The sequence below is a fragment of the Amphibalanus amphitrite genome, unplaced genomic scaffold (assembly GCF_019059575.1).
Source record: "Amphibalanus amphitrite isolate SeventyFive unplaced genomic scaffold, NRLGWU_Aamphi_draft 000751F_arrow, whole genome shotgun sequence".
Lineage (NCBI taxonomy): Eukaryota > Metazoa > Arthropoda > Thecostraca > Balanomorpha > Balanidae > Amphibalanus > Amphibalanus amphitrite.
Window position 1 is genome coordinate 256,195 of NW_024882245.1, and position 24,096 is coordinate 280,290.

At 46.9% G+C, this 24,096-nt stretch overlaps 1 protein-coding gene across 3 annotated transcripts in view; it reads left to right on the forward strand.

Annotated features, from left to right (window-relative positions):
* Nucleotides 1-13,293: 13,293 nt before the first annotated feature.
* The window catches only part of LOC122365611 (heterogeneous nuclear ribonucleoprotein K-like), a 51,417-nt gene continuing 40,614 nt past the window's right edge, over nucleotides 13,294-24,096 (forward strand). Inside the window, exons 1-2 of one of the 3 annotated variants that reach the window (XM_043336975.1) lie at nucleotides 13,294-13,450; nucleotides 17,353-17,455. In XM_043336975.1, coding sequence (XP_043192910.1) covers nucleotides 17,353-17,455 — 103 coding nt within the window. In that variant the 5' untranslated portion in view covers nucleotides 13,294-13,450. Of the gene's footprint in view, nucleotides 13,451-13,659; nucleotides 13,755-17,352; nucleotides 17,456-24,096 lie in introns of those variants that run through there. The other 2 variants (XM_043336973.1, XM_043336974.1) reach the window with 2 other exon arrangements.

A 24,096-nucleotide genomic window follows, 5' to 3' on the forward strand; every position in this document is an offset into this window, starting at 1 on the left:
GGTCAGGCTCAGCCCCGACAACTCACCAGGGCCGGTCCCAGTTCATATAGAAAGGCCAGTCGGCAAGTGTCACTTTGCCAAAGTGCCCGACATATCAAAGGGACACTTTTGTAAACGTTGGTGCAGGTGTGTAAGGGTGGCTATATGAATCCATTTGTGGGGTCGCCCTTTCCAATAAGTGTCACGTAACAGCAATGGGATTCTAGGTATATGAATTGGACCCAGGGTGCTCGCCAAGACCAATGTTTCCATCCTATCATCCTTCCGGCTCTGAAATGGTCTTGTCAGACCGAAAGGGCATAACCCAGCAAAACAAACCGAACTCGCCATCTGGCTGCGTGGTGTAGTGGTTAGCGCACTAGCCTCGCGTTCAAATGACACGAGGCTCGAATCCCGTCGCCGGCTGATGCTTTTGGCGCGTTGTCCCAGTAAACATGCCGACGTCGGTGACTGGGGGTTCGAATCCCGCCGCCGATTGATATCCCGCGCCCCGCTGGGGGGGGGGGGGCAGATTCTGCCCCCCTCCCGTTTTTCGCCAATAACTTCTAAACGCGTTACGCCAGCGACGTCAAACTTTCAGTACCTTATCATACATCAATTTGACACGTTCCCTGAAAATTTTAGCGAAATCCGTCGGAAAATTTTTGAGAAGATGACGTTGTAGTGACGTCATGTTCGCCATTTTCGCCTCAAAAATGGCAAAACTTCAAACGCCGCTAACATCGTCATTTTTAAAGGAATCAAGACGCCAGCGGCGTATTTAGAAAATCGCGAAGGGGGGGGGGGGGGCCAAGGGTTTGGAGGGCGCCACCTCACCCAAGGAGGGCGCCATACGGTCGCGAGATAAAAAATCGCTCAGTGGGGGTTGGGGGGTTGGGAGGCGTTTTTTACCATGCCACCAGTTTTTTTTTTTTTTGCGTAACCTCGTATAGGTCGTGCTGCATTGATTTTGCATCGTGTGTATTCTTTATACTCCAGGTCACAAAAGGTCAAGTGTTCTTGAAATGCTGCGCCGAAGGCGCGCGAAATTTTTGAAAACAACCTTTTCCTCCGCTTTTTAGGCACGCCTTTTATACGATCACTGTTCAAAGCTCCTCTCGCTCTTTTACCAAATTTGAAGGTGTAAAAAATACCTAAGGTTTGGTCGGGCCGCTGCCACACAAACTGTACAGACAGCTTGGCTCATGGTTGTCGATGTATAAAAGTTTATTGGCGGTGGCATACTCGTATCTACGCACCAGATCACCGTATCGGATTGATACCGGAGCGCGAGATGCGTAAACATCATCCAAATTACCTCAGAGCAGCCTTCATAGCCTTCTCACAGATGCATACAGTGTACCCACATAACCAGTTTCAATCACCGAAACTTCAGATGCCTGCTGTTGCGTCCGAACCTGTTGACAATACTTAATCGTAATCCATATAGATGCCATGATGCACGTAAAGTAGGATCAATCCGTTAAGACCAAAGACGTGTTTTATGCATCGTAGAGCGTAGATAGTTTTGGTAGGTATAGATACTTCATTCATTGTGCTGAATGCACATTCATTTGTGGCAGTTTTCACAGGCAAGACATCAACTATGTGCAATAGAACGACTAAGTTGAAAAACATGCCAAAGGAGTAAATAAATGATAGGAGGGCAGCGATCAACGGATGTTGCCAATAGGTAGAAGGGCTGCGATCCACAGGAGGGCACTAATAGGTAGAAGAGCCCCGATCAACATCCCGAGTTTCGACAGTAGGGCACCGATAGGTAGGAAGTTGGCGAGCAGCAGGAGGGCGCCAATGGATAGAAGGGCAGCGATCAACAGGAGGGCACCAATAGGTAGGAGGGCGCCGATCAACAATCAACAGGAGGGCGCCACCAGGTAAGAGGGTGGCGAGGAACAGGAGAGCACCAATAGGAGGGTGGCGATCAACAAGAGGTCGCCAATAGGTGGGAGGGCGGTCATCAACTGGAAGTCGCCAATGAGCGGAAGGGTGACGATTAAAATGGGGGTGGCAATGGTGAGGAGGGCGCCTTTGCTCAAGAGGATGACACGAACAGGAGGGCGTCTGTGCGGAGGGCGCTGGTCAACAGGAAGGTGCCAGTGGATAGGAGGGCGGTGATCAACAGGAGGGTGCCAGTGGTTAGGAGGGCGGCGATCTACACGAGGGCGCCAATAGGAGAAGGGCCCCGATTAACATTCAACAGGAAGGACTAGGGAACCAATAGGTAGGAGGGCGGCACTGAACAAGAGGGTGCCAAAAGGGAGAAAGGCGGCCTTCAAAATTTCACATGAGGGCTCAATAGGTAGGAGAGCGCCAATAATTATGAGGACGCCGATCAGCAGAAGGGCGGCAATGTGTAGCAGGGTGGCGACCTACAGGCAGACTTGTAAACGATTCAAAAAATTCAATCAATTCAATCACGACTCACTTGATGAAATGACCGATTCAATCATAACTCAATCAAGCAGTCTGATTTTCCAAGCGATTCAATCACGACTCATGGACCTTGTGATTCAACTCAATCACGACTCATCCCATTATCAATGATTCAGGGAATGACTCAACTCATGATTTAACTCAACGCGATTCAATCAAGATGTTATATAAAATATATACATATGTGATATCAATTTAAGACATTTTTGGAAACTGATACCAAACAGATACCAACCAAATACACTAGGGAAATACCAAAAAACATAGAAAAGTACTAAATCTATGCTTGCTCACAAATGTCCTGATGAAACAGGGTATTGAAAATATAAAGATAAACATGGTATCTAAAACATGTGTGTTGAGCACTGAACTCTATAATGAGCGTGAGGTGTTGAGCAATGTGCGCCAGCTTAGGTACTGCTAACTGTACTGTTAACTTGATTACTATACTGATTTTAGGACACTGGAAAGAAACTTTACATTCATTTTTTCATCTTCATGCATTGACATTTATGCATAATTTTGTGTTTACAGTTTGATTAAAAACTTAAAACAAAATTTTTGTTTTTTCAATACTGATAGCTGTGCGCATTTATGATACTGACAAAATACCTAAAAATTTTGCAGTGCATTGTGTGTGACTATGACGCAAATGCCACATATATTTCCACATAATATAGTACTAAATATGGTCATAACTCCAATTTCCAGCACATGGTGATTGAATCATTTTGTTAATTCAATCAACTTGAATCGATGAGTTGCCGATTCAATCACTTGCAGTTGCCATGTGTGACCGATTCAATCAGGATTCATATGGTGACAAGAGGTGATTCAACCGACTCAATCACAGTGAGTCGGCATTTTCAAGCGATTCATGAGAATCGATTCAATCAGAGTTGAATCGCTTACAAGTCTGCCTACAGGAGGGCGCCTTCGGGTGAGAGGGCGCTTATTTACAGGACAGCGGCTTACATAGGCGACCACCGTTACGCTTAGAGAGCTACAGCCTACAAATGTGGTTGGAGGGCGCCCGAGGGAGCCATCCAACCGTATTTGGAGGGCGTATTTGGAATGGGCGTCCTCCGAGGGCGCCCTCCATCCGTATTTTCCCTGTAAACACATTCGCGATTGGAGGGCGCCCTCCAGTCGCGATTGTTTTTCGATTCGATTATATCACAATTGCATTTGCGATTGGAGGGCGCCTTCGGCGCCCTCCAATCGCAAAGGGCGCCTTCGGCGCCCAAGGGGGGGGGGGCCATGGCCCAGTGGCCCCCCCCTGCCTACGCCCCTGCAAGACGCAACAAAAAAGGTTATACGTGATTCTACTTTGTCTATCAAATGGCTATCTCGGTTTTTTGAAAATTTTGGATTTTGGCCCAATTTTTTTTTCAAAAAAACTGACTTTTTTGGGAAAATATTTATAAAATCCAAAATTTTGAGTGTATCGAAAAAACCGGAATATATGTCAAAGAGGTGGTCTATGTGCACCTACATACCAATTTTTAGAAGAATCGGCTCAAAAATGTGGAAGTTATTCAAAATTTTCTGACGTCACGACACACAAAAATTTTGAAAAAGATTTTTTGGAAGTTCTAGACCTCGTACGGAAACAAAAATAGCACCATTCGATTCGCCGTCAAAAACTGCATCAGATAGACACCTTTTTAGGCCTTAACAACCAACTTCAAAATTTGACCTCAGTTGACCTGACCTTGACCTGACCTCGACCTGAAATTCATCCAGAGGTGGTTCATATCACTTATTGAGTGTGCCTATTGAATTCTATGAGTAAAATGACCCATAAAACATGTGTCGCACATGCCCTTTTCTATATTTTGTTTTTGGTGACCTGACATGACCTGACCTGACCGTGACCCTGACCTTTGAATGACATTGTATGCAACGAATATTGTCTTGGTAGTCTAAGAACACGTTTTGGGCAATCAGTCTCAGTCCATTCTTCGGCAACTACGGTGCAAGGCCGATACTGCAGAAACTTGCATCTTGTACCCTTGACCTGACCTTGACCTGACCTCTGACCTACTTAAGCAAAAAAATTTGGGCTCTTAAGATCCGCCTTGTTGAGAGCTTTCGATTGCCGTTTTCCCCGTCTTTCTACGACCATCGGTTCGGAAGTTAGACAGGGGGGGCAGAATCTGCCCCCCCCCCCCAGCAGGGCGCGTATGGCTGAATAGCCCAGCGGGGCGCGGGATATGTTTGGCGCGTTGTCCCAGTAAACATGCCGACGTCGGCCCCGTCGGTCCAACGACAAACGATCTCGTCAACCTCGGCAAACGACCTCGGCCCGACGTCGGCTGGACGTCGGCTGGACTTCGGCTGGACGTCGGTACATGTGGGCGTACCCGACGTCCAGCCGATGTCGGGCCGAGGTTGAACAGACTTTGGGCCGACGTCGGGCCGAGCCTCGGCCCGACGTCGAGCCGACGTCGGCATGTTTACTGGGTTACTTTAAAAACACTTATAATTGCTTTTGTTGACCAGTTAGCCCACTCCTGGTCGGTGCTTGGCGCAGCCTTCGCGGGCTGGGAGGTGTCCGTTGGACACCCCTACCGTTCGGCCCCTGATCAAGCTAGAGCTTCGCGGAAAAAAAGAAGCGTGTCGCCCCCCAGTAAACATGCCGATGTCGGCCCGAGGTCGTTTGCCGAGGTTGACGAGATCGTTTGTCGTTGGACCGACGGGGCCGACGTCGGCATGTTTACTGGGACAACGCGCCAAAAATATCAACCGGCGGCGGGATTCGAACCCCCCAGCAAAGGCGGCGGAACGGGGAGGGCACCGGGGCACCGTGCCCCCCTTTGATTTTGGCATTTTAACGCTAGCCCCATGGGCGTTGCATGGAAAGAATGGGACCAAAAGTCGGCAGTGCCCCCTTTAGTTGAAGGTGTGCCGCCGCTACTGCCCCCCAGTCGCCGACGTCGGCATGTTTACTGGGACAACGCGCCAAAAGCATCTGCCGGCTACGGGATTCCAACACCGTGCGATTTGAATGCGAGGCTACTGCGCTAACCACTACACCACGCAGCCAGATGGCGAATTAAGTTTGTTTTGTTGGGTTTGAGTCGGCTTACGGGCAATCCCAAATGGGATAAAGTTTCCCGTCCAGTCCGGATCAGGGGGTTGCGGCATGGAGGAGGATTTGACTTCCCTGAGGATATTTTGAATACAGAAGCTCTTTATGAAACATGCATTTTATATTATTTTAACGGTCAAAACAGCGGCCGATGTCGGTCCGACGTCGGCTGGACCTCAGCAATTGATCTCGGTCCGATGTCGGCCCGACGTCGCCTGGACCTCGGCTGGACGTCGGTACATGCGGGCGTACCCGACATCCAGCCGACGTCGTGCCGAGGTCGGGCCGACGTCGGCATGCTGATGCCGAGATGCCCAGAGGCGGATCCAGCTGAGAGTTTTTTTGGGGGGGGGGGGCAAACCATAACAATTTATCGATTCTTTCCATGCCTCGTCCATAGGCGTAATGTTAAAATTATGCCGTTTGGGGGGGGCAAATGTCCATTTTGCCCCCCCCCTGGATCCGCCACTGGAGATGCCGACGGCGACGTCACCCCGACGTCGGGCCGACGTCGGCATGTTGACTGGGCCGTGAGTAACGAGAGGAAGCCGATGGTACCCGATTTTAGGGTTCTTGGTCATTGGTTGACCTTCCAGTCCAGGTCACAGTAGTATCCCAAAATTTGTCGATTTGGGTACGAACTGACATCCAAATGAAAATTATTTTGCAAAATAATTTTGGATTATCTTTTGGATTAAAATTATTTTGGACACGGCCTATGACCACGATATAAGCTAAAACTGAATTAGTCAAGATTCTTACAGATAGTATATAATTATGCCTACTATCTGACATCTGTACCTAAGAATCTTGACTCAGTCTAGCACTTATACCGGGGTTACATGAGCGATCCGTTCCAAATACGCACTACGCTAATGCGCATCAGCTCCCCACAAACGGGGCCCTGTTTCACCGGTGATAGCAGCACGCTGCTATCACGTTTCGCGAGCTGACGTCATGTCATGACGCCATACTGTTGACGTGATGGGCAGTTCTGGCGCACGATTGCCGCGACCTTGGCCGAGGCATTAAGTGACGTATGAGCCTCTAAAAGTAAGAGTTTACGCAGTCATGATAGTATATTCATTTTTAATATATATATTTTTTAATATAATGTATTTAAAATAAGTTGGGTTTAAGGAAAATTTGGACGTAAACTTCGAACATTTAGTTGACGACGTAAAACAATATTGCGGCAATCGTGCGCCAGAATTGCCCCTTACGTCAGCAGTATGACGTCATCACATTACGTCAGCTCGCGCAATTTGATAGTAGCTTGCTGCTATCACCGGTGAAACAGGGCCCTGATCTACGGCACCGGTTACATGAGACTAATTCGTTTTATCTACGTCAAACGGATCTTGTTTGGCTCACCCGGGCTGGCTCCTCGACGGCCGGTAATTCGCATCACAAACGGAATAGGATTAGCGTACAGTCATGGCGCAGTTGCGGCATTTACCGGGACGACTGAGCTAAATTTTAAATACTTATATCATTTGATAGGCTCAAAAACATTAAAAATTAACATGAAATCAAAAAATGAAAACAAAGTTTTCTTATTTTAAGTCAGTGAGCACTGATTCGCCATGCAGCGACAGCAGGGTGGTCAGAAAAAATTATCCATCAAAATATTTCATTCATTTTATTTCACATGCAAAGACTAAACCAAAATACCAACATTTTTTTTTTTGCTATTTTCTACGAGGCAGCCAATAAAAAAAAAATGCTTAGTATTTTGCATTTTGACGCTTCCAGTCAGCCAAGGGCTCCGCCACGGACTTTTGGTTGGGGGGGACGGTCTGCTGTTCGCCCATCGCCAGGGGCGGCGCCACGGGTTTTCGATAGGGGGGGACGGGGACGGGGGCTTGCCTGACCGAAAATCCCAAAAGTAGATACTGATCGTGTATGCAAAAAAAAAAAAAACGAGGCACGTAACGCCGCGAAACTTGGCAAAGCCCAAAACACATCGAATGGTGCATCCCGTTTCCAAACTTATCCTAGGACACCGAAGATCGATCACTTTTTCAAGCATCCTTGCCTCTAAATCAAAATTTGCAGTCTTGCCAACTCAAAGCTGGTTTCCCCCAAGCTGCGAATTGCTTAGGTATGGGTAGCAGTGCCAACTATTTTTACGTTTCGAACTTTCAAATTTTCGATCTTACGTCTGGTCAGCTTCATGGCTTCACCATCATATAGTCATGGAGGAAAAGTGGGAATGTCTTCTGCTCTGACAAGTGCGCCAAAACTGCAATATAATTTCAGAATCATGACATCACCACCTGATCCATATGCAACGGGCAGGGTGCAGCTAATGGCTAGCCGTCACTGTCAGTGGTCACTGGTCATGTCATCGGTGGTCACTCAAAAGTTCATGCTAGGTCATGAAAGGTCACCAGCCGTTATTTGATCACACTTTCTGATGGATTTTACTTACCAAGAGCTTCGCGGGAAAAACGAGCGCATGCACCGTTGAAAAAATTGAGTGAAAGGGTCTCGGGTCCGGCGACCTCTGCAGGTGAAATGCCCCAGGGTAGGATTCCGGTCCTTGTTGATAAACTTCGTCAAAAATGGCAGTATGAGCTGTGATGTCGGCACCATTGTGTTCGTCATGATCGAGCTGGCACGACCTGCATCGTTCTCATAACTATTCATTCACCCTCCAATCGTAACAACTACAGCAGGGATTGGCAAATGGCGGGGCACCCCCTTTGGGAGGTAATGAAGGTCTCTGGGAACCTCATCCCTCATCTCTCTAGCATTAGTGGCTCTACTTGGAACAGGTTTCTTGACTGGTCTGTTTCACCCCAGAATTCAAAGACTAGTCAAGGTAAAACCGAGCGCACCACAGTGAGTACAATTTGATAAGCCTGCATGTATCTCAATTTTCATGTAGAACCTTTCACGTATCACGTACCTACCTAAAACTCTTTCGTGCACTCATGCAAAAGCAACTGCCATATTTCAACAGCTGGTAATGGCATTTTCACAGCCGCTGACGTAAGAAGGGGAGGGGGGGGCTCGATTAGACCCCCAGCCGTTCGGCCGCCGACCGAACTTAGTTTTGCAGAAAAAAAAACGAGTGCTATCGAACCCCTTGACGAGAGGGAGCCGATGCTACCCAATTATAAGGTCTCGGGCTACTGCGTGCTTTTTTGGTCCTGCCTGTGATCTATCCGAACACTTCTCCCCACAAGTGCTGGGGTTAAATGGCATAGATTTCAAATGGTTCCTGTGGAAGATCTGCCATGCTTGAATTTGACTAATTAGGAATGGAAAATATCCATATAATAACGGAAATCTATGGAATTTCAGTAAACTTGGTTTTGTCGGCAATGGGGTCTGGCAGTGGTGTGGGGAGGTAATAACCCTGCCTGGCGCCCCAAAGGGGGGGGGGGCACGATCCCCGAGGCCCTGCCGATCACCTTATAACTACAGGCATCACAGCTCCACACCTTTTGCAGATGGCCAGGACCCCCTGCGATACATCCCAACAGCAATCTTTATTCAGAATCTGCCTTGATTAACCAACGATGCATTAAATGCGACGGATAACTCTACAATGCATTTTTATCAACTTTTGAACGGGCCTCGCCGATAGGGGGTACTGTACCCCCCTAACTTTCGATAGCGGGGGACCTGTCCCCCCCGTCCCCCCCGGTGGCGCCGCCCATGCCCATCGCCCTATTGTCTCCTCTAAACCTAGGGTACCCCCAAATTCAGTTTTCTCATCGGATTTAGGCCACTTGTTTTTCGTCATAGCCCTGATACGATGATTTTTTTTTACTAAAAAAAAGTAGAGAAATGTTAGGCCACCTGACCCATGCAATACCTTACCTATTAGGTAGGGTAAGGTGCCTAACTAGCGACCCCCTTAATTTGAACCGTCATTGCTCACGCTCTGTGGGTGTCACTGTACTACTGGCTTGATTTTCGGAGAGATCGTTCATTTTTCTATTAAAATATAGTCATTTTCTGCCCCAATATTCACTAAATTATTTGTAGTGAACATTTTGGCAAACCATTGCAAAAAACGCTAATAGGGAACTCTTCCCGATTAGCGACCGGGGAGGGTCGCTAATAAGTCTATGGGTTTCCCCATATTAAAAATGGCAAAAAATGCGACGCCTGAAAAGATGAAATATGATCTCAAAAAGGTAACCTATACGCAAAGCACTCAATCACTCGAACAGGGACGTTTATCCAACACATTTACGTAAGTAAAAACTGATCACGTGATGCACCGAAGGCGAAAAGAAGGCGGAAACCCAAATTTTGCGGGCTATCTCGTATGATTTTCGAGGTCCGCGCTGAATTCGGCACCCCTGCAGTCCGTGACGACATTTGGCATCCCCTGCCACACATTGCAAGCGCCAGCAACACCTCATTTTCATTTCTCTCTTTTCCCCTTTCTTTCCCTTCTTGAGCTATTTGCGACCATGTCAGGCGCAAATAGGAAATATGAGTTGCGACACATTTTTAACCGCCATGCTGTGCACAGTTGAGCGATTCACTATGGGAAAACGGCAATCAATTGAAAAAGGAATGTCGATTCAGAATAAAAAAGGTGCATCATCCTAATGTGCATCGCTTTTCATCAGAGAGGGCCCAAACACACACGTTTTGGATAAGAAACTCGTCATTTTTATTTAAACGCACCTGAAACGTCCCACCAGAAACATCGACGACCGGAAAAGAATTTAATTTGATAACCAAAGTATGGCTGACCTTTTGACGATGTTTTTACCCCGTTTTCTCCTGCCAGTTTTTCTGTAGAGAGGTAGGTCGCAAATCGGAAAGGGTCGCTAATTAGGCACCTTACCCTACCCAATATTAGATTGCACCTTCCTCATATTGTCACACCAGACGAAAAAAAATAGAAAAATAAACCTCAATTTTTTAATGGTATCTGGCTCATAGTTTTGCGCTGAATCTGAATCAGTTTTTAGCATTTGGCGAAGGTCGGGTCAGGTTAGGTGAGTTCAACAAGTGCGTCATGCGTGTCCCGCCGGCTAGCCAAAGTAGGTGTCAACCACCACAGACAGCTTCGTAACATGTTGCATTGGTACCAAACCTACTTCTCAAATGTTCAAATGGATGCTTAATTCGACATCATCTCCAAAAAGTTTCCTAGTAACATGCCTAACTCGAAAAAGTGAACCAAATTCATCTAACGGTAATGACCTTGACCTGATATTCACGTGACCTTGACACCAACCATAATGCATGTGTCTACCGTCATTTCAAATGTTGGCTCGGTTTTACGACATAACAAGTCTGGAAACGTTAGATAATGTGCGCTAACATACGCCGAATCGGTGTTTCGGCCTGACATGGTCTGGAGAAATAGGCCACAGGCCCAAGGGTCAGGGGGGCTAGGATCATGAAATTTTCAGGGGATGTGTAAAATTCCCGGGAAATACTTATAGTTTCGTCACGTTAAACCACTTTTTACGCGAGTTACTTGCGAAAAACTGAGGGATGGGGCAACCGACCCACCATAAGAACGAGGTTTAACCTCTCAAACACTGGAAACAAACATCTTCTCTCATCCTACAGTTCTGCGATATTCTTATTTGACCGATGGAAGTTTCCAAAGAACGAACGCGTTTACCCGAAAGAGTAATTTCCGTGTTACGCGTTTAATTGATTGAGAAATCCCTATCTGATCTGGATATACCTACTGGATTCATCATCGGAATGGCGCGTGTGATTGCGAACATTCGTCAGTAGACTCAAGTTGATATACCTAACGCGAAAACGCCTGTCGATATGGTCTACCAAAAAAAAAAAACAAAAAAAACAAACTGAAATCCGTTGCCCCCATAACAGAAAAAGACAAAAAGCACAGCGACAATATAGTTATCGACGACAGGTTAATTAAATTATCATTACCTATGTCTTTTTTCTTCGGAGAATCCTTGCACCTATGTTCTGTTTTCGGTGTCAGTAACAAGAGTCGATTTATCTACCAGCAGGAGAGCCGATTATTGGGGGGGACAAAAGATAGTATGTCCCACCCAACATTTTGGTTGGGGGGGACATGTCCCACCCGTCCCCCCCGGTGGCGGAGCCCTTGCAGTCAGCAAAGAATAGTTCTTGTGAAATACGGCCCGAATCGTGTGCCTCGGACGTTTCGGTTACATGAGCGATCCGTTCCAAATACGCACTACGATAATTCGCATCAGCTCCCCAAGAACGCATTCAGGGCCCTGTTTCACCGGTGATAGCAGCAAGCTACTATCAAATTGCGCGAGCTGACGTAATGTGATGACGTCATACTGCTGACGTAAGGGGCAATTCTGGCGCACGATTGCCGCAATATTGTTTTACGTCATCAGCTAAATGTTCGAAGTTAATGTCCAAATTTTTCCTAAACCCAACTTCTTTTAATTACATCATATTGAAAAAATATATATCAAAAATATATATACTATCATGACTGCGTAAACTCTTACTTTTAGGCTCATACGTCACTTAATGCCGCCGCCAAGGTCGCGGCAATCGTGCGCCGGAACTACCCATTACGACAACAGTATGGCGTCACGACATGACGTCAGCTCGCGAAACGTGATAGCAGCTTGCTGCTATCACCGGTGAAACAGGGCCCAGTGCACCGACTACATGAGCAAATTCGTATCAGTGACGTCAAACGGATCTAGTTTGGCTCTCGGCCCGATGCGCATTACAAACGGAATAGCATACAAATGTGGCGCACTTCCGTAGCAATAGAGGTGACTAAATTAACAATTTATTATCTTATGTCTTTTTTGCATTTAATCTGCTCAAAACATTCTCAATCAACTTAACAAAAAAAGTTGAACATAAAGTTGTCTTGCTTTGACTCATTGGGCAATTGCCTCTCTTGATTCGTCTGTAGTGCTGTCAGAAAAATGTTTCAAATGAAATTATGTGGATATTTACTATTTGGTTTTCACTATATTTATTGTTGCATACTTGACAAAATACCGACATATTTTTTTAATATTATTTCAAAAGAAGAAAATGAAAAGAATACCTATTATTTTGCATTTTAATGTTTCTTTTTGCGAAGAAATAGTTCCTGTAATACGTATCTTGGTCCTATTCGCTTCTAACCCCGCGTTCGATGTCTCCCGGACGGCAAAGATTCTATGCCGTCCGGGCCCGAAATGGCGTTCGATGTCGCACGGACGGCAAAGATTCTACGTGACGTCACGTAGAATCTTCGTCGTCCGCGCAGAATCTTTTGAGCGTACTACGGTGGGCAGAGAGGCAATGATGGCGCGTATTTCAAAAGCGGCGCAGCAGCTGTTTGCAGAAGTTGTTGACATTTGTGCGCGGTCTCTATGGAAACGTAAACTTGGGCCTTTTTTCGAAACTGACGCACATTGTGTAAGTGGCGCACAAAATGGCCGGTCTCGCCGTCCGCCTGTGTGCTTCATCGAACGCAAAATAGAATATTCTGCGTAGAATGTTCTTCGTCCGAGGAGACATCGAACGCGGCCTAAGCCTCTTTCCCAGCGGATTTTGTTCGGACCGCCGATTCGTATTAGCAGGTGGATACATGAGTCGGTAGTACGCTCCTGATTCGCATTAGGGGTGAATCCGATCGTGATACGTATTTGCTTTGCTCATGTAACCGCGGATCGGATCGCCGATTCGTACTAGCAGGTGGCTACATGAGTCGGTAATGCGTTCCTAATTCGAATTAGCGGCTAAATACGTATTTACTGTGCTCATGTAACCCCGATATTAGTGCGTAGTGCTACTGTGCTATACTGTTTTTGAGGAAATCTATGACGTCATAGTGGGAGCCCGAAATTTCGCGGGAAAATGACTAAATGTATTCGAAGTAGACTTGATCTAGCCGGCCTTGATCTGAAGCACGTTTACATTTCGGCGTGGTGTGGGAGTGTGTATTTCGCTGTGTTGCTAGTAGATTAGGTAAGTGTCGTTGTACTAATTATTTTCACTTTTTGCAAACATTTCCCCGAATTGAGAAGCTTCATGGCAGTAACGGAAGTCATTTGATTCGAAATAAAGAGTTTTTTCAACTGCGCCACAACAGTGCTGGCTGCGCCATTCTGCTTGTTTGCTTCTGCCTTGAAGCAATTCCTTTTTGAATGAATTTTTCACATTCATTTTGTCAGTATATCAATGGGAATATAAATCCAGACTCAATGTTGGACCCCATGTAAATGCCATTGGCTACGGAACAGTTTGGGACAAAAGTTGGGGAAACTACGAGGTAGGGATTTAAACATTGATCTTCAATCAACGGCATGAGTGAGCGGGGCTATGATCATAGGTATATTGTCATAAAATCATAAAATAGAATTCATTTCATTACGGAGCGAGCGAAGCGAGCGTAGTCTTTCCTTAGATTAACGGAAATTTCTGAGTATGAGCGGCCGGCCGGCCGGCCGGCCGTGCGGACGCTTTTGCGAGGCTTATATCTCAGCAACCACTTGACCGATTTACATGCGGTAATTTTTGTAGGGTAGCTTCATTCCTTCTACCAAGTATTGGACTATTCCCGATGCATGTGGGTGACCCCTTATGCACGTGCCACGTGCAAAACGAAGAGGTGTCAGTTTTGTAATTGTTGCAATATCTCGGTAACTACTTGGCCGAATGCGCTGAAAGTTGGCATGTAGGTAGGCACCCACTAGGCACTGCATATTCATGTGCCAGAGTTGGGGTGCTGCTGCACGTGCGCACGTGCAGGGGTCGTTTCCAGATCTCGAGAACGGCTGGACCGATGGCGCTCAAATTTGGTACACAGTTAGGGACAGGTTAGTAGGGTGCCGTGCATAAGTCAGTTGGGACCCATTTTGCACGTGCGCACGTGCAGGGTGTCACTCCCAGATCTCGAGAACGGCTGGGCCGATTGTGCTCAAATTTGGCACATCGCTAGAGACCGGTTAGAAGGGTGCCGTGCACAAGTCAGCTGGAGGTACCCCCTCGAAATTTCGCACGTGCAAGGCTCACCCTCTCGCTCGCTCCGTTAGTCGCCCCAAAAGGCGTTATACTGGTATGCTAAGCATTCAATTGAAAAATAAGGCATAAGTCTTTGAAGTCTTTGGAAGTCTTGTGTATATACGGAAGAAGGCATACTGCCTGTAACTTCCATTACTCCTTACTGATTGAGTGGGTATATGGCAGAGCTGGGTGAGGATGATCGTGGGAGAAAGTTTTAAATTGTACAAGGCCTATACTGAATACTCACTCAGTGCACAATTAAGTCAGTTGGGGAAACTACGAGGTGAAGATCCAAAAATTGATCAAGACTTTTGATGACCTGGGCGGTGTTTCACGGGACGCTGCTACCACGCTGCTATCAAATTGCGCGAGCTGACGTCACACTTGTGGTAGTGTTGGAGCAATGGGCCTGTTGATGTTTCCATGGAAACCCAATTTGACACGTATAAAAGCAGCGTGCTGCTATCACCTGTGAAACAGGGCTCATATATGGGCATAGATGGGTATTAGTGTACCTATATTAGGTCCGAGTGGACAATTGTGATGCTGTTGATACAAATATGTAACAGCAAAAAAATAGGTTTTAGGTTAGGTTAGGTTGTAGTAGGTTTTAGGTTTGTGGGTTTTAGGTTGTTAGGTTGTAGGTTTGTAGGTTGTAGGTTGGTAGGTTGTAGGTAAATAGGTTAGGTCAGGTCAGGTTTGAATATGTTTTTCTTTTATTTCCAAGAAATATAAGTATCATTTTTGGATTCAGGATGTCAAATAATGTAAGTATGTGAAAACTATCTGTTAACAGTCACTCAGACTGTCTCAATGTATACTTTTACCCATAAATGCAGCCCTCGCTACCACAGAAGAAAAACGGTATAATGTGCCGGTACTTGCGGTATCGCGTCTACTCATCAGAGAGAAAAGGCTTCCATTTTCCACTACGAATTAACGCGATTTGATTAAATTCGGCGAATTCACTTGTAAATAGAGATAGGAAAACGGCTTTTGTGTAGGTTTTGGTCGTCATAATCATCTGGCCATTCCATAAATGGATTGGTGTTTTGAAAGAAAATTGTTAAAAGATTTAATATTATTTTTAATAAATAAAGATATTTGATTTGAGAGTAGGTAATAATTTAGCAAAAATTGGAAAAACCATAAACAAAATAATAAAAATGACATTTTCGAACCATGGTGCTGCTTATATTTTTGGCGTGTCTGTTTCAGTCCACCATATTTGCCAATCACTGTTTGACCTTGTATTGTAACTCTGCAATTTAGATCCGCCAGTACATTGTGCACCGAGTGAGTGTAGGCCTTATGTGGTTAAAAAACATTCTTATGCCTTATTTTTTCATTTGGATGCTAGGATGCATGGAAAAGATGAAGTCTGATTTTATGGCCATATATGGTCATCGCCCCACTCACTCCAGCCGTTGATTGGCTGATCCAATTTTTGTTTGGCTCCTCCTAGTTTCCCCAACTGAAGTGGTGGCTCTAAATCACTAAGTAATGATATAAGGTTAAAGGAAAAGGGCCACCTTTAACATGGGGATTGAACCTGAGATAGCCATCTTGTAGCCCGTGTCCGAAAACCTATCTGTCTACTTCCTTACGGCCGATTTCGGCCTCCATTCGTAGTTATCGGCAATTTTAAAAGAAAATACGCCAGGAATGCGTCCTTATCCCAGGAATGCGTTCTTATCCGACAATACAGCCACCCGCGGCGAGGCTTTGGTTTTTTACCAATCAGCTCCAACCAGCTCAGCTTTAACCAATCAGCTTATCTGACACAATCCGACGAGTCTGTCTTCTGAACGCTGATTGGCTTGAGTGTGACGTCATCGCTATGCCATCATACAGTAGGTGCCGTAGAGAGTATCAACATAGTACCAATATGTTAAATAGTTTTAAATACTTTTTCGCGAATTGTGCACTTCTGGCACCAGTTTTAAAAAGAAAATGAAAAATAATAATGTCAAAATGAAAAACAACGATATCTTCATATTTCACGAAGGTGGCCCTTTTCCTTTAAGCAGCGATTGGCAGCCACTGCTGATTGAAATCGATGCACCAAAAAAGTAAGCAGCCTAAAGATTTTAAAATGTCATTTATATTATTATCTCGTATATGGTATTGCCAATTTTGGCTATTTAAAAAAGTTTTTTTTTTAAATTAGGTACCTATTCTCTACTTATTGTAAAGAGATTTAAACTTAAAACAATTAATTTTGAGAATATAGGGCCGTTTATTACCCGTAATTGCGAGGCTTGCATTTTTGCCCTTATATGGTCATACAAAATCCATATATTGATCTGCCAATTTTTGGATCTTCACCTCTTAGTTTCCTAAACTGACAAGGGGTGGGGGAGCACAGACCTATTGGCCCAAGCCTAGGGCACCCCAAATCCTGTTTTCTCATCAATTTAGACCACTTATTTTTTTTTGTCAGCCATGACACAATGCATTTTTTCATAATAGAAATTAAAAGGTGTATGGCAGCCCTTCAGACCCATGCCTTTATATTACTTTTTTAAACTCCTATCAGTATCATGAATGCCTGGTATTTATATAGGTACTAGGTAGGTACCTTCTTTAGGACTGATCACAAGTTTACTTTCAGTGTGATCCCAAGTACCTGATACCTGATACCTGATGAATGAATTCTTGAATGATTTTTCACCCAAACAGCTCATAGTTATTTACCTTATTCTTTATGCCCTTTTGGCTCATCAGTTTGAACAATTTTGGTCTAATCTGACTTTTTAGGCATCATTATTCCACCACTTCGAAGCTTTTTTCATAACTGGGTAGCGCACAGTACACACCATCTCTTACAGCAGCCTTTCATGTCACGCATTTGTTGATTCCAGATGTCGGAGATGTCCGTGAACGGCTCTGGTGAGGCGGCAGCGGCAGCGGCAGCCGCGGCGGCAGCAGCAGCGGCGGCGGCGGTAGTGCCTGCTGCGACTGAAGGTAAGGTGGTCTATGATCAAGTATTTTATGATGCATGGTTTTGCGTCTGAAGCAGTGGAATTGTGGGGGGGAAATTAGTTACCATACCGCTTATACAGGAACATATCGTTTCTTTTGAAATCACGTCAATGTTTGGACGTCTTGCGTGTGCCGTAGTACTCGATCCAACCTCCTCTCACACGGCACCAGGCATTATTACTCAATCCAGCCTTCCACACGACCGCTGAGCGTGCCGAGCCTGCCGCATGCACCTGCTCCGGGACGAACTGCACCACCGGTGGCCGAGGCTTGCATCGGCCGCCCCGGATCGTCCCAGTCAGACGCTGCCCTCTGACCACTAGAATGTTTGACACAGTGCAGCCCCCCCCCCCGCGCGCGCCAACTGACGCCAACCACGGTTGGTAGACGACTGAGGAGAGCAGCCATTTGAATCTGCCACGTAGAGGACGTGCCTGTGGAGGACCGACTTCAGGTAGTGCCTGCGCCTCTCGCCACCTACCCACCCGGCCCTGGTCTGGACGGGGAGCCGCACATGAATCGTGAGACGGTTGGGACGCACCTCGCAGTCCTCCCACTCAGAGCGAGCCGTACCAATGGCGGCGGTAGCTGGGCCGCAGCGGCCGTCTCCGGACACGGACACCCCTCGGCTGCTCCGGTGGTCAACTGCCGGTGCTTCGTCTGGGGAGGAAGGGCACACACCGGAGCACGTGCAGCTCAAAGTGACCTTCCCACCTTAACATTAGTTTTGAGTTCAGATAACCAAGATGGGGCCCCTGGCTTGCACTTACCGGTTTGAGCACTCACAACAGCGAGAAGTGCCTCAAATCAAAAATATCTCAGTTCAAAGTTACAGCGCTTTGATTCAGAGGGGCTAATGCGTTGTAATGCCCCCTCTGAATGTGTGACGTCAGCGCAGATCTAACGATTTTAAAACTTTTACTTAAACGTTTGGTAGCACGCGGTGGTTTATGCTGCTTTGTGTGCAACAAATGCCGCACTTTCAGCAGCATAAAAAAGTCGCTAGGAACAGCGGAGATCCCAAAAAGTAAATAAAAGTAAAAAAGTAATATCTGGTGAATATTTTTCGGTGAAATTTGGTAGATATTCGTTTTCGCTCTTTCTGAACCGAGCAACATTACTTTCATGCCAATTCATTAACTCTTTTGAAGGTGGGAGGGTCCCTTTAATGGTGACCGAGCCTCGCCAGCCTGCGTCTGCGGCTACTCTACAATTTCCACGTGAAACCTGTGCTGCTGCGCGACCTCTACAGGGTGGGGCAGAAAGATTTACCTCTTGATTTTCTTTAATATTTCGGCCCCGAACAAAGATATCAAATTGATTTCTGGCACATATATGCAGTAACATGTACACATCTCAGCGACGGCATAATGACTCAATATGGTCACCTTTGCCTTCACCACTGCTTCGAAACGTCCCTCTGCGGAGGGGCACGAGCGCCGCACTGTGTCCCCGCCAAGATTCGACGGTGCCGTCTCGAGGGCCAGCTTCAGGGCGGCGATTCTGCTGTGTGGCACTGCACAAACCCTCCTCTCTAAGATGGCCCAGATTGCGAAGTCCATCGGGTTCAGGTCTGGACTTGATGATGGCCGAATGTCTTTGTCCCAGAACCCAGGCATGTGGGTCTTCCACCACGGTTGAGCGATGTTGGCCGTTTGCAGCCGCGCACCGTCCTGGACGAAGACGTATCCGTCTCAGAACGACTGAGTGACCCAAGACAAAGCATGTTCCTCCAGCAGATGGACTTGAACCTCTGAATTCACTTTCACAGCCTCCTTGATGAAGACCAAGGCTCCTTTTGAGCCGTCGGATGCGACGGTAGCCCAAACCATGACACCAGCAGGCTTCAAGCAACAAAAAAAATGGTGCGAATAGCAGGATCAATGCTGGATGGACCATCTGCCAAAATGTTGACGCTTTGGGAGTGTCTCTGGGGCTCAGGCATGAACATGTTGTCATTGGACCAGCAGAATGCCTTGTTACCGGCGCTCCTGATCTCCTCCAATGTCTTTGGGACCCTGTGTAGCCGGTTTTCCTTGGATGCCGCCGAAATTAGGTGTCGACGTTGCATCCTGTATGACATAAAGCCTAAGCCGTCGTTTATGATTCTCTTGGCGGTTCTGGGCTAAACAACGAGTTCCCTTGGCAGTTTGCGCATGCTTCGCCTAGGAATTGAAACACCTTCTTGTGCACGATATCAACTGGCTTTTTGAAGCGGAAATCCCTTGTTCTGCCTGGCATGTACTTCGACGACACTAGCACTGTCTTTTTAAGTCATTTAATTATACTGCAAACAGTTTTTACGGCAACACCGAGCTGTTTGGCAACGCTTCGGGAGCTGTGGCCAGTCTACTTCAGCGCCGCAATTTGGGCTCACTTAGTCATCTTCGCCATAGCTCACCAACAACTATTACAAAATGTAAAAACGATCTTAAAGTTGATACATGAGTCAGTTGGGAAGCTGCATGTAAAATTTTATCAAAATCCGTTCATAACTTTTTAAGTAATGGACTGAAAACAAACAGGTAAATCTTTCGGCCCCACCCTGTACAGCTGCAGGCGCCATCTGGAGCCCCTGGCTGACGAGAGATCTTGAGTCGCACAGGAGGACTAACAACAGCCAGCTCTCTGGACCGATCGGCCATTGCGTGAACAATGGCGGTCCTAAGGGGTCAGACCTGCCGTGGCGATCGATTGCAACAAACACTTCTACCTATATTGTTTACTTTATTCATTGTATTAAAGGGACCCTCCCACCTTAACATTAGATTTGAGTTGAGATAGCCAAAATGGGGTCCCTGGCTCACAATTACCGGTTTCGGCACGCACAACATCGAGAAATGCCTTAAATCAAAAATATTGAATTTCAAAATTGCAGCATTTTGATTCAGAGGGGCTAGTGCATAGGAACACCCCGCTGAATGTGTGACGTCAGCGCAGATATCTAACGATTTTATTTTTAAATGTTTGACTTAAACGTTTTGTAGCACGCGGTGGTATATGCTGCTTTGCGCGCAACAAGTGCCGCACTTTCAGCTGCCAAACTATTGCTTCCAAATAAAGTCGCTAGGAACAGCGGAGATCCCAAAAAGTAAACAAAAGTAAAAGTCTAATATATTGAAAACCGGTGAATATTTTTCGGTGAAATTTGGTAGATATTCGTTTTCGCTCTTTCTGAACCGAGCGACATCACTTTCATGCCAATTCATAAACTTTTTTGAAGGTGGGAGGGTCCCTTTAACTTGGCTACTGGATTAACAAAAGTGTAAGTGAAGGCAGAGGGGTAGCAACCTTTGAGAATGAAATAAAGTAGAGCGACATTACCACAATATGTTGGTCATGAAGAAGCATCTCCGGGTAGCGCCTATACCTACTTGGTTGGAAAAAAAGAAACACGCGTTCCCCGGTGGGGCGGGGCGCAGTGTCCAAAGCTGGTATTAGTAGTATCCTGCCTTGTCGCCAGGTGGCGGTGCCATACTCTTCAGTTGACAAACAGGTCCATGTAGCTATTGGCAGGGCTGCGAAGTCGGAGTCGGTTGGAGCCGGCAGTTCTGCTCGGGTCGGTGTTGGAGTCGCCAAAATCTTACAGAGTCCGGAATCGGAGTCAACATTGCATGCCTCAGAGCCATGCTCTATACTTGTTTGCTTGACAATATCACGTCAGGTGACCTTTCAAAATGAAAAATTCTGTCGAATTTTATGCCATATCCTCATATATAAGGTCGGTCCCGTAGCTCAGTCGATAGAGCGTTGGACTCGGCTCCGCGTGGTGAGACCACGCGTCCCGGTTACAACAGTCCGGGGTTCGCCGATGTTCATGGGCCTCCTGGCGGGTATGGTTCCAGTTGTTGGCAGGCCGTAGCCAGGCGAAGTCAGTGAGGAGACCGGCCGTACCCGACTATGTGCGCACGTTAAACTTTGGACTCTTACTTCTGGCATAGACCAGCAATTGCGCGATCGGAAGGTAGAGGGCAGGGCCAACGCAACAAGCTCCGTTTAGCGGGGGTTGCGTTGCGTCCTTGTGAATCCTTCCATTCAAAAGGTTCGAACTAAATTTATTTTTAAAAACTGCATAGGTACATTCAAGTAGGTAGTGTACCTAGTTAACTCCAATGTCGGCGGCAGTCGCATTCTGGCCGGCCGGCGTGCGGGCTGCGCGCGCGGCGCAGAGGAGTGGAGCACTTGTTTGCAAGTCATGAACTTTTAATAAGCTGTTCTACGACAAATAAGGACGCAGGAAGAAAGAAAAAGGAAGAGGAGACAAAGTGATAATGAGAATAACGGTAGACGGTGGCTAGTGGACAGCAAACAATATGCATAAACGCTAGAGCAGAGACAGAAGACAAAAACGGTAGACGAAATTGACAGAGACAAAGATGGCAGACCAGAGACAAGTGACAGAGATAGAGATTATAGACGAGAGGCTGGCAAGGGAGAGTGAAGCATATTGCATGTCTACATTTTCAGATTAAGTCATCCTATCTTCCCCTGTTTTATTCCTTTTCGGCCCTAAGATCCTTCAACAATATTCCTAAGGCATTGTGGAAATGTTATGAAAGATTGAATATTTTTAACCCCAAAAATAATAAAATTTTATTCTTTAAAATTGAAAAAAACGAAATATAACTACATATGTGGATATCCTTAATTAAATAAGGCCGTGGAATGTCACATACGTACCTAAACAAAATCCGGTAGATTCTGTTTCGTTACTCCTTAAATGCACCATTGCCTGTAGGAAAGTAGGGCAGCGGAGAAGTTCGCTATAAATTATTGAAGATTAAATTCTTTTAATTTTGTAGGAAATAACATTCTGGAGAGCTGTAGCTAGAAGGAGTGCTTATCGTTTTTTACATACATGATACACCGATCTGCATTGCATTCTTCGTCCTTATTCTCTCCGCGCGAGATACGACATATATTCACGCAAGAATACCTGCGTTAGCGTGTGTCTTGTTCCAGCCCGTAAGAGCTCCGCGTCCCTCTGAGCCCGAGCGGCGAATGACAAATGACCGGTCCCGGTGTTGCGGCGCAGTGGGCGGAGCTTAGCTGCGGCGCAACAGCTGACGCTGCAACACCATGCTAGCCTCTACCACGGCGCAGAATTTTCCGATCAATTTTTACCATTACAAGTCAATGACAAGTGCCTTTCATTTTGACATTTTGTTAAAGGGAAACTATCACCTTTTTTATTTTTATAAGATTGCACTATTCGAATTTTAGAAGTCGTTCTGTGCAGGTTTCAGACTTACTAGATTCTTCAAACACGATCTTTCGATAAATGATTCCAGAGTCGCTTGCGAGTCTAAAATAGTACGTGCGAAAAGCCTTCATGATGGCCGACGGCGAAATTGTCACCTTGAATGGCGCACTTCATTCATCTATCACGCAATTTCCGAAGGCAAGCTACAACGTTATTTTTTTCAATATAAGCCTCTCGCCCGTTCCACATTTAAAGAAAAAGGCAAAAAATGATACCAACACACAACCAAATACCTTCGTACCATACCTACCCGAACGTTAAATCTCGTCAACCCGGCTTTGTTTACCTACTTTTGCGGCGTATCGATTCGCCGGGTCCAAAGCCGGGAATTCCGGCGCCAACGTTGAGTGAATGGTACTAATGTTTACTAATCTCCAAAGCTTGTCCAAAGCCTTGCTTATTCGGAAACTTTGGACATTTTTAAAATACTCTACCCCATAATTACAGGAATTTCGCCGAAGTTCATTTTCGACTTAATTCCGCTTTTTTTTTAAGCGCCTGGCCCACTGTGAGACAGAAGCTGACGTCGTCTGGTCGGCGCTGTTCTGTATGCAGGTTGACGTCGTCTGGTCGGCGCTGTTCTGTATGCAGGTTGACGTCGTCTGGTCGGCGCTGTTCTGTATGCAGGTTGACGTCGTCTGGTCGGCGCTGTTCTGTATGCAGGTTGACGTAGTCTGGTCGGCGCTGTTCTGTATCCAGGTTGACGTCGTCTGGTTGGCGCTGTTTTCTACGTTTTTTTTTTTTCGTTATGTTGTTGGCCAGTGTCTGGTCGGAGCCACATATCCTGCTGTGGCGCCGTGGCTGCAGGGGCTCAGGCTGCAGTGTCGGCCAGATTCTCTGGGCACCAGTAGCCGCTAAAGCGCATTCAACTCCCAACTAGCACCACCAATGGGTGCGGATTGCGGAAACATTTGCCCCGTCACCGATGGTTGCGGAGACCCGGCCCCATTACTGATGGGTGCGGAGTGCCCATCCGTATGCACGGGTAGGAGGGCTTGGTGACCGCCGGACCGACGTGAGTGGTCTCGGGTCCGGGTGGCTGAGCTGACCTAGTGATCCGACCCGCCGGAGAGTCGCCGCCGCCCGGACGGTATTTATACGCGCCGGCCGGCCAGCCGAGGCGGTGTGGCGCCGCCGCCGGCCGCGGCCGCAGTCTGTGGGCGGCACGGCCCGCTCCCGGGGCGCGTGCGGCGCGGCATGGCCAGCGGCGCCCGTGGTGCGGCGCCGGCGCTGCCGCCCGACCTGAGCCGGCCGCCGCCGGCCGTGCCGCTGGCGCCGCTCTCCGATCAGGAGCGCCAGACGTACATTCTGCAGCTGAGGGCGGCCGCCATGCTGGCCGGCAAAGGTAGGCCACCGCCGC